Here is a 15,523-nt window from a genome sequence, read left to right on the forward strand (position 1 = left end):
TCAGATGGTTCATCGTAATATATTCTGCTGTGATCATTAAAGATTTTGGAAAACTTCTTTACTCCTCTTTTTTTTTTCCCCAGAGAAAATCATGTCATCAATAAACAAAAGGCGGCTCACACCATGGTGTACCACTTCCCTCATTTTGCTTCCTGTTTATCTGATAATGCTTTCTGCCAGGGCCTGGGCCAAGGAGCAGGAGATCTAATGTCTCATGCTGTTCACACTGCAGTGAATCAGTGATGGTGTTCAAGCCTCATTGTGTTTCCTGGGGGCAAAGGCAGTATACACGCACTGCAGTATAAATGTACTTTTTTTTTAAAGGGTTGGAGGCTGATCCTACAAACCCTTTCTAGCGTGAGTAATTCTGATATAAAGTTTTCTTCCCCAGAGCTATTCACTTTTGAAAGGGTTACTCTTCGCAGGAACCAATCCTTGTGTTGTATGTGGCAGTTTAGAAACTGGACTGTGAAAATATTTCTTCTTCTAAACATAGAATGATAATGTGGATGGTTGTTAGCAACGCAATTCCTCCAGCAAACAGGAATGATTACTGCATACAGAATCAGTTTTACCTTCATTACTTTTCAGAGGTTACTTAAATACATATCATATCTGCTATACAGCAAGTAGGAAACAGAATGTGGAAAAATGAAGGCTTCTCATATCAATTGTGGTCCTTTTTTTTTAACTGGTAGTTGTTCCTATTTTCAAGTGTTTGTTTCTACTTTAATGAGGATACCAACTTTCATCCAGTGAGATGTGTGGGTCACTTTGTTAGTGCACTTGCACACACCAAGGCAATACACCAGCTGGAAATTTTGACTTTTAGCTGAATTATTTTTCCCCAGCAAATGGCTTTCCTTTTGACATATTTTAATGTACTTGCACACTGAGAGGAAGAGTGGGTGAACAGAAAACAGACTGTTTTATTAACCCAGCAGTCACCTTTGAGATTCATACATGTCCACTTTTTTCTCGCCTTTGTACCTGATCCCAAGAGACTGGTACCTGGCTTCCCTTGGAATAACAAAGTCAGTCAGAAACCTCCAAACATGATTGTTAACTGAATGCCAACTGTTTCTTCTCATCTTTTTTTTTCAGTAGTATGTTAGGGATTGTGTCCTTATGGGTGCCCTATAACCATAACATTAATTTGGTTTTATATTTAAGGATTTTTTTTTTTTCAATAGTAGAGGTACATTGTGCAAGAAATTAAATTGCTGCTTCTATTTTGTGTGTGTGTTTTATAGTGATTTTTTCAGCTCTGCTAATAGTGGAAAGGGAAGAAATAAAGCAATGCTGCAGGCGCTGACTGGACTACAGTTTCAGCTCAGAGGAAAGCTACAGAATCAAGAGTGGACAGACAAGCGCCCTCGAGAAGAAGCCCATGCATGTTATTCACAGTGTCATGTGCCAGTTTCACAGTATCCTGGGTTCAATGGATTTTTTCCGGTGGGAACACACTTTTCATCAGACAAAGCTCCAGCAATTTCAGAGGTACCTATATTACCAACAGATATTTACAAAGCAGATTTCTGAATGCTGTGTTACCTGCAGAAAGCTATTCTTAATTGTAACATAATTAGCTCATTTTGAAGTGCACCTAAATGAAATCCAGGAGGGAGGTGAGGGGTGAAGCCTTTGGAATTAACATGTTCTAAAAAATACGTAGACCTCAAGCAAGCAAATGCTGGGGTGATAACTAACTAGGTCTTGTCCCCATGCTGTGTCAAAACATGCTCCTTGAATTATTATTCTTAGGATCAGCTCTCTAATGATCTAGGGCTGACAACTTACACTCCATCTTCCCTTTGGATAGTGGAATGTCTTTGGAGTTTTCTTTCCACATCACGCCGTATTTCCAGGCAGCAGACAGACTGAGGTCCAGCTGGGGGGGAGCGGGAACAGGGCCCAGCAGCTCCATGTTTGCTCCCTCGCTCTGTGGCAGAGCAGGCAGCTTCTCATGACATGGAGACAGAAGATGCTGCCTCCTGGAAAATCTGTGTCTGGCAGATGTGTTTTTGGCATCAGCCATTTGGGAATACATTTTTTTCATGCAGTGCTGTTGACAGCCTGGGGCGGTCCTGGACTGTAGTCTGCTCTCCCAGCTCCAAGGACGAGCGATAAGGAAGTGGTTTGGTACAGTGGCCACAGTGTCAGGGGCAATGTCGCACAGGCTGCCCACTCCTCGGCCTCAGCAGGGTGTGCACAGGGGTGCAGAGCTGCCGCACGTCAGCCATGTCATCTCTTGCGAGCTGTATGTTACCGAACGGGTGCTTAAAACCATCACTGAACAGATCAGATCACGCCACCATATTTCTCTCTATTCGAATGGGAAATAACTGTGGTATTTCAGATACCACATGGTGGCAGCTGTTGATAAAGGCTGGTTCTAGTTTGTTTTTCATTTTTAAAACTGAGAAGTGATTAATTGCAGTGAGTGGAGCAGCCAGGTAGCCATTTCAGAGATGTTACATCAGGAATGTTCTGATAGCTTTGTATCTGATGCATTGACCCTTTCTTTCTCATTTAGCAGTGGGAAGGAAAATAAAAAGATAAGTAGAAATTCAGCTACTATCCAAACTCTGAATCCAACAATAAATATTTTAAACCTTTCTTTGACTGCTAATAAACTTTCCCTCCAGTTCTTGCCACTCCCTTTCTCTCCTGGGCTCTCTCCGCTCTCCTGTTCCTCCAGTATTCCTCACTGTAGCCTGGGAAAAAGAAGTTTAAGAAAAATAGTAACATTTTTATTTATTCCTTACAGCTTTTCTGCCTCTGTGGGCATTTGTCTTCCTGTCTGGCTAATGTGCTGTAATGAATCTGCTCTCTGCCATACACACACGTATCGCCCTATCAATCAGTGAGACGAAATGCTGAGTATGGTGAGCACTAACAAGCACTCAGAGGGGTCAATACACCGGTGCACTACAGTGGCATGCTACTTTCCCTACAGGCTGCTTTAACTGGGGAAACATAAATGAGGCGGCATGTGGCTGGCACCATGTCTTCTTGCCAATGTGCGTGCTTTGGCAAGCTGACCCTCTCTGCTTCAACTTTCAGGGCAGTGCTAACCCTCCTCTTGCTCCTGCTGGAAGGCAAGTCCCTCTCAACCCCTTCGGAGTCTCTGTGTTAACTGGGGCAGGTGGAGCTGCTGGAGGAGCTCGCTTGCAGAGGCTAACAGGTGATCAAAGGGTGCTGAAGAGCCTGTGGGAATAGCACTTCTTTGCAGGCTGGAAATCACAAGGAAAAGAGAAGTGGGAAAAGGTGGAGAAAAAGTAAGGAGGGGGCTGAGGAAAAGTAAAGCAAGGGGAGTTAGGAGAGGGAAATGGTGGAAGAAATAGGAGAGAGGGAAACTGCAAGGACTGAGGAAAACTGGTGAGAAACCAAATAAGAGGAGAGGAAAAAAAATAAAGCAGCAAGGACAAAAAAGATGTGGAAAGTCATATATTACTGGAGAGAAATACTAGAACCAGAAAAAAACCAGAGAAAACTAAAAATATTCCTGTGCAGAAGTCAGGGTGGACAGGAAGCAACATGTCCAAAAGGTCTCAAAAAAGGTCAGTTCACCAGAGGAATTTTTCAAAGGCAGGTTTCAGGTTTTAGACAAGAAATCATGCCCAATCCATAATTAAGTAGCAGTGTTTTAAGTTATATTCCTATAGACAGGTTGACTTCTAGACATGATTTCTTTTCACCCATTTGTGGGCTGCCAGCATGCCATTAAGGACTAACTGTCATTGCTCTGTAGCAAGACTTATGATTGAGTAAATTTTCTACTGGAGGCTTCACAGCAAAGCCAATCTGTCCTTTGTTGGCTGGCTAGAAGGTTAAAATGGGATTTTTTTTGAAGAATAGAGGAATTATAAATCTCTAGGGGTTATAAAGCCTAAGGTGGGAACTTGGGGTTAACAGCATGTAAGGACAGACTTATACCTTTCTGAAAGTCCCACATTTTCTTTGCATGCACAGAAGTTCTGGTGTTGGTAGGTGTAGCACATTTGCATGGCAGTCAAATGATAAGAAGTCTTACCGCAGTTTTTCATTGCCCAGAGTGAGCACTAACGAGGAATCCATCTTGAGTGAAGATTTACCATAAAATACCATTGAGAACACTGTCTTTGAGATCAAGGATTTGGAAAGGTATCAAGAAAGGGTTAGTGTGGTATTTTAGAAAAACAGTAGCAAAGGCCTAAGAAAGAGAGTTCGAAGTCTGAGGCCTCTTGCTGAGGCCTCTTTTTGTGACACAAAACCTGGGTCCAGGTTAATTTCTGTGTTGATCAAAGAGAGTCACCTATACTCTCCAGGAAGGCAGGTTAGCCTATAGAAATACCAGAGGCAGTAAAAGAGCTACTAGATTTTCTCCTGCAGTATTTGTAAGCCCTATAAACTAAGAAACTTCGACTTTAGCAAACATCTGGATTGGAGATTTTGAAAGAAAATCTAGAGGAAAGTAGGATGCCATTTGTGACTATAAAAGTGCGACTTCTGCTCTTGAATGAATGCCTGATGAGGAGAAGGGCAACGTGTAGTGAGAAATGCCATCCTTCAGTCAGTGGGCAAAGGCCAGGTTCCTACTCTCTGTGTTTACATCCTGTCACCCTTTTCTCAGGAATGTTCCAGTATCTTAGTCAAAGTTCAGCTTAGATAATGACTAGGAACACCCTTTGAAGGAAAATTTGTTTTCTTTAAGAATGGCTTTTATCAAATATTAGTTTTGGTGGAAATTTTAGTGTCTTTTATTCTTCAAGCAATCAATCAAAGCAAATTAATTATTTAGCATTTCAGGTTGCAACTTACCTTGTTCCCTCTCTCATCCTTTAATGGATACATTTGAGTGGAGGTTAAATTATTTAATTAATATATATATTCCTTCTCCAGCCTCTCCATTCTCCATGGCATGCCTCTGTTGTCAGTGATAGACTATGTGTTTGCAAGTTCAGGATTGTGCATGTCCTTTGTAAAGACCACCGGCGACTTTTAGGTAAAAAGAGCAATACAATATTATAGTAATTTTCATTGCTAAAACCAGAAATAATCATTAAAATACAAAAATTCAAACCAAGATATATTCCCTGGTGAGAAGGTGTTATGACTGGAAGAAATCTATTGTTAAGGCAGTATTTTAAGAGAGTTAACAGGTTATTCATCATAAATAGCAAAAGAAAGGCTGATATGGGACTTGCTTAACAAAGAATGAAAGAAAGATAATGTGGCTTATGGAAAATTGATTTTATCAAACTAACTTTGTATCTATTTTGATCCTATTTCAAGTTTGGTTGATAGAGGTAAGATTGTTAATATCATATAGCCAGACTTCTTTAAGGTGTTTGGTTAGTACCCATGGCAAATTAACTTTCCATGCAATAATTGGATTAATAAACTAAATAACTGACAGATGTGAAAATGGATTTGGAAATGGGGGATCATTGCTGATTTCAGTGTAGTCCTTTGGAGTAGCACAAGAATGAGTCCTTGGCCCAGTGCTACATAAATATAGTATCAACTACTGAAAACAGTTGACGTGTCAGTGACTTCTTTGCTGGAGTGGAAAAGAGTGCAGAAAAATGCCACTGGTATAGAACAGCATGGGCTTTTCAAACTGTCAAACTGTGTGCACAACTAAATAATGTGTATTTTAATGAGAGGTACAAAAACTGCACCTCCAGAAAATGAAAAGCTCTATCAGGCCATAACAAGATGGGGGCTTTATCCTGGGAACCTGTAACTTTGTCAAAGACTTGGGAGTCAGAGACCTGGAAATGAGCTGCCAGAGCAGCACTGCAGCAAAATAATTAATCAAATTTGTATATTTAAAAATGTCTAGAAATAAATAAATAAATAAAAAAAAATCCTTGAATAGGACCGGGGATACTGGCTTACCTGTGTATTTGGGGATGGTCTGACCATTACTGGATGCTGCGTCAATTCAGCTCTCCCCAGATCCAGTAGGAAACTGGTAAGAAGGTAAGAACTAGACAGAGAGTCCAGTAAATTATTAAAGTATAAAAAGATCTAAACTATCATGAAAGATTTGGGGAGCACCATCTGTTTAACTAGTGTAAAATGAAGTTTAAAGGTGACCTCCAGAAAATGCACCAACAGCTGTAGAGATACCAAAACGTTGAGAACAGGCTCTCCCATATACACAGCAAAGGTATGCAGGGGACAGTAGTTGGAAGCTGAAGCTGGAGTCCCTGGATAAGAATCTTTTCACCCGATTTCAGGCACCTACAAAGTAGGTATTTGATAAATACTTTCCCATAGTTCGCAGTGAGGCCAGAGTGATGCTTGCCTGCATATACTCCAAAAAGCTCTGCATAAGGGTCTGTCTGTTAACCAGTTTAAAATCCCCACCCTACTATGATCTTCTGTATGAGTGGATAAGGAGAATAATACTATTGCAGTGACCTGGGACACTGAGGAAGCTTGGAGGTAAGCATCTCACACAAACGTGTCTATAAATGTCTACCTTTCTTTTGGAAATAGTTGTTTTAAAGCTGCTGGGGCTTAATTTTAAAACTTACTCTTTTAGAACCTTTCTGCAGGCAAATTTTATATTTAAAAACAGAACAGGTCCAGCCCAGAATTGCTAGAAGGAAAGTTGTGGCTTTTTTAAAGTATTCTGAAAGGCACAAATATCTGTTATACTTAAAAGTCCTGTGCTGCCTGCCTTATATTTCCCATGTAGGAAGTCTCATTTACCCAGTGTCTGCTACACTGACATCTTTCTGGTTCCTTTTCTCATGTCCTCTGTTGGTTGCAGTGACTCCCACATTTCATACAACAATGTAAACACTTCCTAAAGCCAATTTGTTTTTTGGTGGATAGGCACATAGTTTGATAGATTTTTGACAGATTAGGAGACAGTATGAAAGGGAGAACAGAATGGCAGTGTCTTACTACTTCCACAAAAATATATCATTTGAAAGCATGAAGATGCACTATATAGCCAAGAAGATCCTTTTCGGATCCAGGTATATATCTAATCTGCCTCTGTAGGCTCTGTAATACCATCTTAGGGCTTTGTTCCAGGCCACAACTCCTGTGTAAATGACATATTAGCAGCACGCAGGAACATAAGAATACTTAAGCTAGAATAGATCAGCTGTCCATATAGCTCAATAATCTGTTTCAGAATGCCTTCCTTGGGATCTCCCCTATCTCTGAAACAAGTGTCTAAATCTGAACTAGATGCCTTAGTGACTTTTTGTAGGCAGTGGGGCAAGCAGGCCCTTTTAAGATCCAATTTATCTGGTTTATCTTAGGCATTTACTTTCAAGTAAGATGGATTGCACCCTCAAAGTGCCTTTTTTCTCCCTGTTGACCGAAAGTCTAGATAATTAGCTTGGACGTAGGCATCTTCATTTTCTCATACACACAAAGTCAAATGAATTCCACCTCTATGTCTTTTGCTTCACAGAAGTCTCAAAACTTCTTGATTCCACTTTAAAATTAGCTTATGAGCTGATGCTTGAGGGATAAAATTTAATTTTATGTCAAATTACCACAAGTAAAGTAATTGAGGTTATTATGCTTTTTAAGTCTTCCTGAACTGTTTGCTGAAGCAGTTTCTAGCAGCACAGCTGTCTGTGTGTTCGCTGAATTCACATAGATTTTTTCATGGCAGTCATTTGAAATATGTTACTTTTTAGTTCTATGGACTATAATATTTTTAATGTAATACATTTATTGATATTAATAAAATCCTTATAATTGGTATTGATATTTATACCATGAGAAAGAGTATATAAAGAAGATGAAAGGTGGAAATGAGGTGAAGGGGTTCAGAAATAAGAGGGAAAAGGAAAATAAGAAGGAGAGCAAAATACGTTTTGGAAGATCTGGAAAGAGGAGGAGCAGAATGGAGACCAAAAGATACGGGTAAGTGGGAAATAAATAGAGAGATCTGTGTAGGATTCTCAGGCTCACTCATTATTTTGTAGACTTTTATAATATCTCTTCTTCTCCTTTTCAAACTTCACAGACTTCATCTTTTTAACCTTACAGTGTGTAAAGTCCACAGTCTCCATTCTTCCTCCCATATACCTCATCATTTTTTGTCATTTTTTTAGACCTTTTTATTTTTGCTATGTCTATTCTTGCACACACCTCTTCACATCTGAGCACAGCTGTTGACCTACTTCTGTGCGATAATTCCCGTAGCATGGAAATCACTGATGTTGCTGCTACTGAGAGAGTAAGTTCAGCAGGTCCATCACCTTCATCAGTTGAAGAAAGCATTAATGCTGGATCAAAATTTGATTTTTGACTCAAAATTAGAATCACAGGTAACGATTCTCTAAGGACTTGAAGCTGTCTACTGTTAGGATGGTTCAATCTAAAGAGTGATTCTTTGTATGAAGGAGGCCAAGAAGTGTGGATGACAGGTGTAAGAAGAAAAATAAGTCATGCTTTAATCACAGGATCTCCTGATTTCTTCCCATTAATTCTCAGCTCAGAACCCTGAGCAGCAGTGAGCTGTCTGTCCACACTTGTACATTTAAGTATGTCCAGGACATGTCCAGACAGTCATCCTCTCAGCAACTCTTAGAAGAGTTCTTGGCACAGTTTTGGCCTATGCCAACTAGTGCTCTCCCTCAGTGAGGTTTGGAAGTTACATGCTCCTGGGACAGTTCATAACTGGCATTTTGCAAATCATTGTGTTCTTGTAGTTGGTAAAGAATTTACTGACAAAGATATGGGCTCTTCCATGACTTCTGGGCTCAGTGCCCACCGTCATTTCCAAGCATATCAATTTTATGAATAAAATTATAGCTTGAGAGGGTCCTGTAAAAATTCTCTTTTGACAGCCATGTGCTGTTCAGTGTATATTTCAAAATGGGTGGTGCAAATAGGGGCAGAACCCATTTGCAAGAAGGGATGAGCAATTTTTATTTTTTTTTTCCATGGGGAATATTAACAGGTCTCAACTGGAATTAATAAAGGTTTTGCAATTGTAAAGTAGAGAACGATAGTGCAAACACTGCTGTCCCTACCTTGAGGGTGTGCAGGCTTTTCCAGTGTTAATGAAAGGAGGCTCAGTTTCTTTTCACCTGCAACAGAGAAAATGAATCAGCTCCACAGACTTGCAAAGCAGATCAGCATTTTTTGAAATGCTGGCCCAGGATTAAAAGCATAACAGGACTCCCAGCTTCCTATTGACTTCAGTGGAAAGGTAGGAACCATGATGGGAGTTAGGAGTCTGATATAAGTCTGTACTTGACTTGACAGTCATACTATTCCTGAACTGACAAATGGCAGCCAAGTAAGAAGTAGTCAAGCTGAAGGGTCACTAGGGAAAAAAGAGCTTTGAAACAGCAGTGCTAGTCTCTATGACAAGAGCTATAGTAATTGAATTTTGAAGAGACCTGACTGTTGAAATATTATTATACACTGCATTAGTAATTACATAACAGATGATATTAATGATTCTTATGCAAGTGTTTGTTAAACCTGTAATTCAGATTTAATGAATAACCAATGGCCTTTGTTATAAGAAGGAAACCCACACTTCATTTGTGAGATTAATCTTATTTAAAGCAAAAATTCTCTCTCTGAATAGCTGGTGGTATTCAGCCTAAATTAGCATCTGCTGAAGTGAGCAGTTGAGCTTCATCTGATATTTATTAGGACAAATGCATAAAGGCTGTCCTGTGGCAATACCATTTAATTGTCAGGGCAATTAGTTGCCACTTTGGATATCAGAATTGTCACTGAGTTAAAAAAACAAAATTAAAGGAAGAAGCTGTTGGTTGTTATGAAGACCCAGCAGAAATGGTTTCCTTTTTAACTGGAAATTGTGTCTGAATTTTACATTGCTCATAAAAGTGAGAATCTGATGGCATAGACCGGACTCAGGCATAACAGGGAAAAAGTAATCATTTTAACAGTGGTTGGTCTACTTCTTGTGACTTCAAACCAACTCTGACTTTTATAAAAAATATGTAAATCACAGGATGCTAGGGGCAAAGTCCCTGTAATGTTTATGGTTCCCTTACCTCCCTAGAAAAATCAGGATTATTTGTTTCCTTTTCAACTGTAGTAATATATTAAAAATAACAAACCTTTGTGTCCTCATGCATTATTCTGTGAGCCTTAGTTAATTTGCTCTGCAGTTTGCGTAGATCTCCCTAAGCAAATCAGATGTGCAAGTTGTCCAACAGTTTGACTCTTATCTCTTACTATAAGAGCTTTCTTATTCTGAAAAATATTCATATGGTTATATTCTTCCAGTATAAAAGTAAACTGGCCATTGCATGAGAAACTCCTCTTCAGCTGCCCTCATTTATTGCTCTTTTTGTTCTCAGATGTTTTCTAAAGATCTTTGCAATCAATGTTGCTTATCTATGTTACTTTCTGTAAAGTTAACATAGAAGAGCCAGAAAAAATCCAGCGTAGAAATGGGAGTCCATTTAGCTCAAGGCTCTAATCACAAGTGCAGTGTCTGGATGCCTATACTCTGGCAGCTTGTACAATGGCTGGCCTTTGGATTAATATAGGAATGCAGAGCTACAAGTCCCTTAATCTTCATAAAGAATGACAACCATCTCTACACAGCTGGAGTCTCTGTTGTGTGTTCATCCTGTCCTTTTCCCCTCCTCACCAAAGTGGGATTTATTGGTTCCAAATCTGTCCAGATCAACTTCTACAGCCTGCCTTTTTCACGTGTTGGTCACTTCTGTAGCTGGACAGATCGGAGAAGGTGATTAGGTGATTCTCTGCTTTATAAAGGGGGAATTTTAGATCAAACTCTAGAAAGAAGATAGTGAGATTTTTATTTTGGATATGCCAAGACCTCTGGGCTATGTTGTGATCTGGCTGTGTAGAGGAAGAATTTTGCTATCTCAGCTGCCATTTACTAGCCCTGCAATGGTGGTAATGCATCTCATACATTCATTCAAAACTAATTCCAACCATCCCCAAAAGTTCAGTATGTTTTTACCATGAGGCAGATGATCCTGTCTAATTAAGTGGTTAAGTGGCCTGTCTACTTTCTGAGCAGTGCCAGACAGGGTTAGGTTCATTTAAAGCTATATTATAATTGAATTAGCTTCTGTACATTATTTTCTGAGCAAAGATCTAGGATCTGTGGAGGCCAGCACTTCAAAACTTGGAAAAGTAATACTTTTTCAGAGGCAGAACATTAAAAATGTCTGCTACAAAAACCAGACTGAATCCTTGCAATTTACAGATCAATTGGTTTCAGGTTAACTTCTTTTGTCGGAGTGAGAGGCAAAGAGATTGAAATGAATAGAAACTCCATATAGCCTCTACACGTAGTTGAAATCAAACTGAAATATGATTGAAATAGTGTCAAGATGTCATGATTTATCTGTGATTACCTGTAGTCCAGCAAAACAACAGAGGCTGAAGCCGATCAAGAGATCGCACACTTTTTCCTTATTTTGAAGGTTTGGAGCTGAACAGACCATTTTCTTGGTACTCCGGAGTGCTGCAATTGGTAGCCCATATGAGTTGAGGTATCTCTCTGTATCTCCATCATGGTGTTTCTGCTCCTTTTATTGCCAGACCTGTTTCTTCTAAACCCTTGTTGACCTCTCGCACGTTGTGATCTTGACTACACCATCTTTCCTCATACTGATTGCTGTTATACCCACTCCCATGAAAATTTTTTGTTGGTGAACTTAACTTAACTTAAATACAAAACAGTCTTTAACAACCTTCCTGGGTAATCAGCTTTACTCATGGAAGTACTATTCTCTCTTTTCTTTTGTGGAGTTGTTTTCTGTCATAATATTAGGGCCAGATTTTGGAAATATGCAACCACTGATGCCCATTTCCAAATCTCTGTAGCATCTTCTTGTACTATTTTGAAAAAAGAGCATTTAGTCATTCTCTGTTATTTCCTGAAGTGCATTTTTCCAGAAATGAAACACATGGTTATTGTCAGCAGAAACCTGTGGCCAATCTTGGGCTTTATTTCTCCACTAGTTGGAAGGAAATAAAAATAGCTAAGTGTGTCACTTCCATCTGTCCTGACTCACAGCTGGTTCTGGATCTCTTTAGCTATACTTCAAATGTCCTGCTGTATGAGTTTTTGATAAGTAAAATATGATGTAAATCTTTCATGTTTGCCTCTGAGAAAAGGATACAAACAGCTCTTTATAACTGAGGTCAAGCAATTTTGGGGAATTTTAGGACATTCCAGTTTTATCTCGGAAGTCAAATGTACTCCCTAAAACGGAAAGCATCTTCAGTTTGGGGTGTTGTATCGTACCCTGTAGAGGCAGATACTCAAAACACAGTGAAAAAGAAATGATTCATTGCCCATCAAATGCAAATACAAAACAAACCACAAACACTTCAGCATGGGTAAAGTAACACAAGAATTCTCTTCCACCAATTCAGTTGCCTGCCGTTCAAATCTGTACTATAGACACATAGCTTTGGTCCCCATGACACTTTTCACCTATAAATGGGCATATTTATCCTTTCTCAGGAGACAGCTATTTGAATGCAATAATTTGCATCTGTGGGATTGCTTAAATTTCACAAAGCTGAGAATCATACGAATTTGGTAATGGAGAAAAGTGTAACAGACAGGAATGGCTTTGGTGGTCGTCAAAGGAGAATACCTGTTGTGAATGGCAGCAACTTTTTCTAGTGTCTATAAACCTAAAGGAAGAAAAAGTAGTGTTATTCCCCAGCCATGATAGTTTTCAAAGCAATGCAACCTGCAGAGGTTGTCAAGAAAGCAAAAAACCCACAATAACCCCCACACCTCTAGCATTCCACATTCCACTTATTTCACCCAGGACTGCATATTTATTTTGAGATTAATTTGGTACATGTAGTGTACATTTGCCAAGTTTTTTTTTTCCTATTTAAATCTTCAGTTCCAAAGCTATGTTTTAATCCTATTACTGCTAATTGAGTGAAGTCTGCAGTCTTTTTGAGTTAGGTGAAGTTCAAGTTGTAATTGGTATCAAAGAAAGGCACAATGCAAGAACTGAATATTAATATTTAACTCTTGCCATTTTATTATTTCCACTTGAAAATCACAGCAGTGGTTAAAAGACCTTTTTATGAGTTCATGAGGGTAGTGAATTGGAGACTATGGGATAAGATTTTTCATTCATGCAGCAAGATTAACAAAAATTACTTTGTAAGAAGTGTAAATGAAATATTATACTGGTGCCCGGTAGTACTGGTTATAGCTACAGGTCTCTCAGTATTGCCATTATGAAATTTTGCCTGTAGGTTAAGTAGCTGCACTGTAAAATTTTGCTCAAGGCTAATACAGCATACCAGATTCTAACCAAGGAGCTATTTTGTTTCAAATCTTCCATTTAGCCTTTTGCAGATAACTGGAAAGTATGCCAGTTTTGGATGACGTTTTGGATTTGAGTACTTTTTAAATGACTGTGATTTTAAAGCAGAACGTCTCATAAGATATGCACACAATGGTGGATTAATTGCTTATGACTGAAAACAAGGACAAAGACCACCCAGGACAAAGACCACCCCTTTGATTTCAGATCCCTAAACAAGTACACTTGTTTGCCTAAAATAAGTTGTTCAAAGACACAAATGGTTAATTTGTTCAAAGGTCAAAGAAATTAAAAGCAAAATGGCCATTGACTTGGTGGCTTTGGAAATAATTTTTACCTGACTAAACAATATTTGGAAAACCAGTTAATGATGAATTTCTGTAAGTAAGTTTTATTTTCTCTATTATTCTGATTTTTTTTTCATTGGGAATTACAGGCTTTTGCTTTATTCAGACTAATAGTGCATATTCGCCATTACACCCTTGGGACTGCTATAATCAATGATTTGAGGTCAAACTGCTTAGAGACCACAACACAGGAATCATTCCAGCAGCATAATAACAGCAACTATATTTCTCAGAACTTTATCTTGCTGAAATATCACGAATAACAGGAAAAAAAAAAGGTGCCTGAGGGGAAGAAAAATGATAAGAAGTAATGCTGGAAGTCAGAGTAAACAAGCAAAGAGATCAAAACATAGAAAGGAAGCAAAGAGGAGATGAAAAATTAGGCAGAGAGAAAAACATTGAAAACAGCAGAGCAAAAAGGACACAGCTGGAAATATTGTATCTCCACCATTCACTTTACATTAGATGTGATAAAATGCGGTAATTGTTGCTTATTTTTTTCATTGAAATTGTTGTCCATCACATGAACATTGCAGATTGTCTAAACAAGTCATTTAGCCAAAATGTATAACTAGCAATTGTAGCAAAGCTGGTTCCAGAGTGAGGTATTTGATTCTAAACACTTGCTCTGTGCACTGTGATTTCAGACCAATGTACAGATAATCAAAGCTTTGTCCATTTATACACCAATTTTTCCATTAATATTTTAATATTTATATGTTAATTTACTGCAGAGTTTATTGCATTGAAAGACCTTACAAGGTTGGATCAAAACTGAGGTCCATTCAGGTCTAGTAACTTTGTGAGGTTCATTAATGCATCTGTAGTCACAGACAATTCCTTATGCAGAACAGATCTCAATTGCTTTCTAAAGATGGGAAGGTTTGGGTTTTGTTTTGGTTTTTGTTTTTTTTTTGACAAAAGATTATGAAACTAAAACTGGATTGGAACCACATGATAAATATAAGCTGGTAACTTTCATTAGTGCTGCTACGAACCAAGGACATATTTCTAAAGAAGAACAGACTTCACATTTTCTTCATATCTAAACCATAAATAACTGAACTGTATTCTGCCTTTTTAGAATCGAAAGAGGCAGATTACAGTTATAGGCCAAAGGGTGTGAATAATTAAAAATAGGTTACATTAGGTCTTGGGATAAGCTATGGTATCCAACACATCGAGAATGAAAAAAAATAATGAATATTGCTACAATCTCCAACTGACTTAGTGAGAATTTTGCCTTGAAGAATGCCTTGAAAATTTTGCCTTGAAAAATTCAGTGGGACTGAATACAAATAAGCAATGTCATCCACTTTGTGCTACTGAAAATGTGGATTTTGTGGCTTAAGTGGTAATATTAATAGTTAAAAGACATTTCATACAGAGTGCTTGAAGTATCATCCAGTTCATTCAGACTCCAAACTTAGTCCTGTCTCTAGATTTTTCATTTAGTTAGTAAAAATGCCAACAACATTAGAATACAAACATTCAGTTCATACCTTTTGGGGGTTGGGGCTCATTGCCTCCAGCATCCTTTTCTGTCTATTTATGTCAAGAAATTTTCTGTCCCGCACTGACATTTTGACAACATCATATAAATTTTAAAGTTTCACCCCTCACAGTCTCACTGTAAGGAAGGTGTCACATTTTACAGGTGAAAATTTAAGATACAGAGACACAAATTCAGCTCCTCATAGTATAAGGCTTAGCTTCCACAAATACCTAAATGGATCCAGCTTTTTAGTCATGTAAATAATAGGTGTCTAATTAAAATTAGTTGCCCATTCATCCCCCTGTGATGAATGGTAACAGATAGGCACCTCCAGGGGAATTAAAAAAAAAAAAAAAAAAAAAGCCCTCCCTTTTAAAAAACTC

General features: G+C 38.5%; 1 protein-coding gene across 1 annotated transcript in view; it reads left to right on the forward strand.

Annotated features, from left to right (window-relative positions):
• Positions 1 to 1,299: 1,299 nt before the first annotated feature.
• Positions 1,300 to 15,523, forward strand: part of TFEC (transcription factor EC) — a 98,120-nt gene continuing 83,896 nt past the window's right edge. Inside the window, exon 1 of the mRNA XM_019474048.1 lies at positions 1,300 to 1,500. Coding sequence (XP_019329593.1) covers positions 1,300 to 1,500 — 201 coding nt within the window. The remainder of the gene's footprint in view (positions 1,501 to 15,523) is intronic.

Source organism: Aptenodytes forsteri, unplaced genomic scaffold (assembly GCF_000699145.1).
Source record: "Aptenodytes forsteri isolate BGI_AS27 unplaced genomic scaffold, ASM69914v1 Scaffold166, whole genome shotgun sequence".
Classification (NCBI taxonomy): Eukaryota; Metazoa; Chordata; class Aves; order Sphenisciformes; family Spheniscidae; genus Aptenodytes; species Aptenodytes forsteri.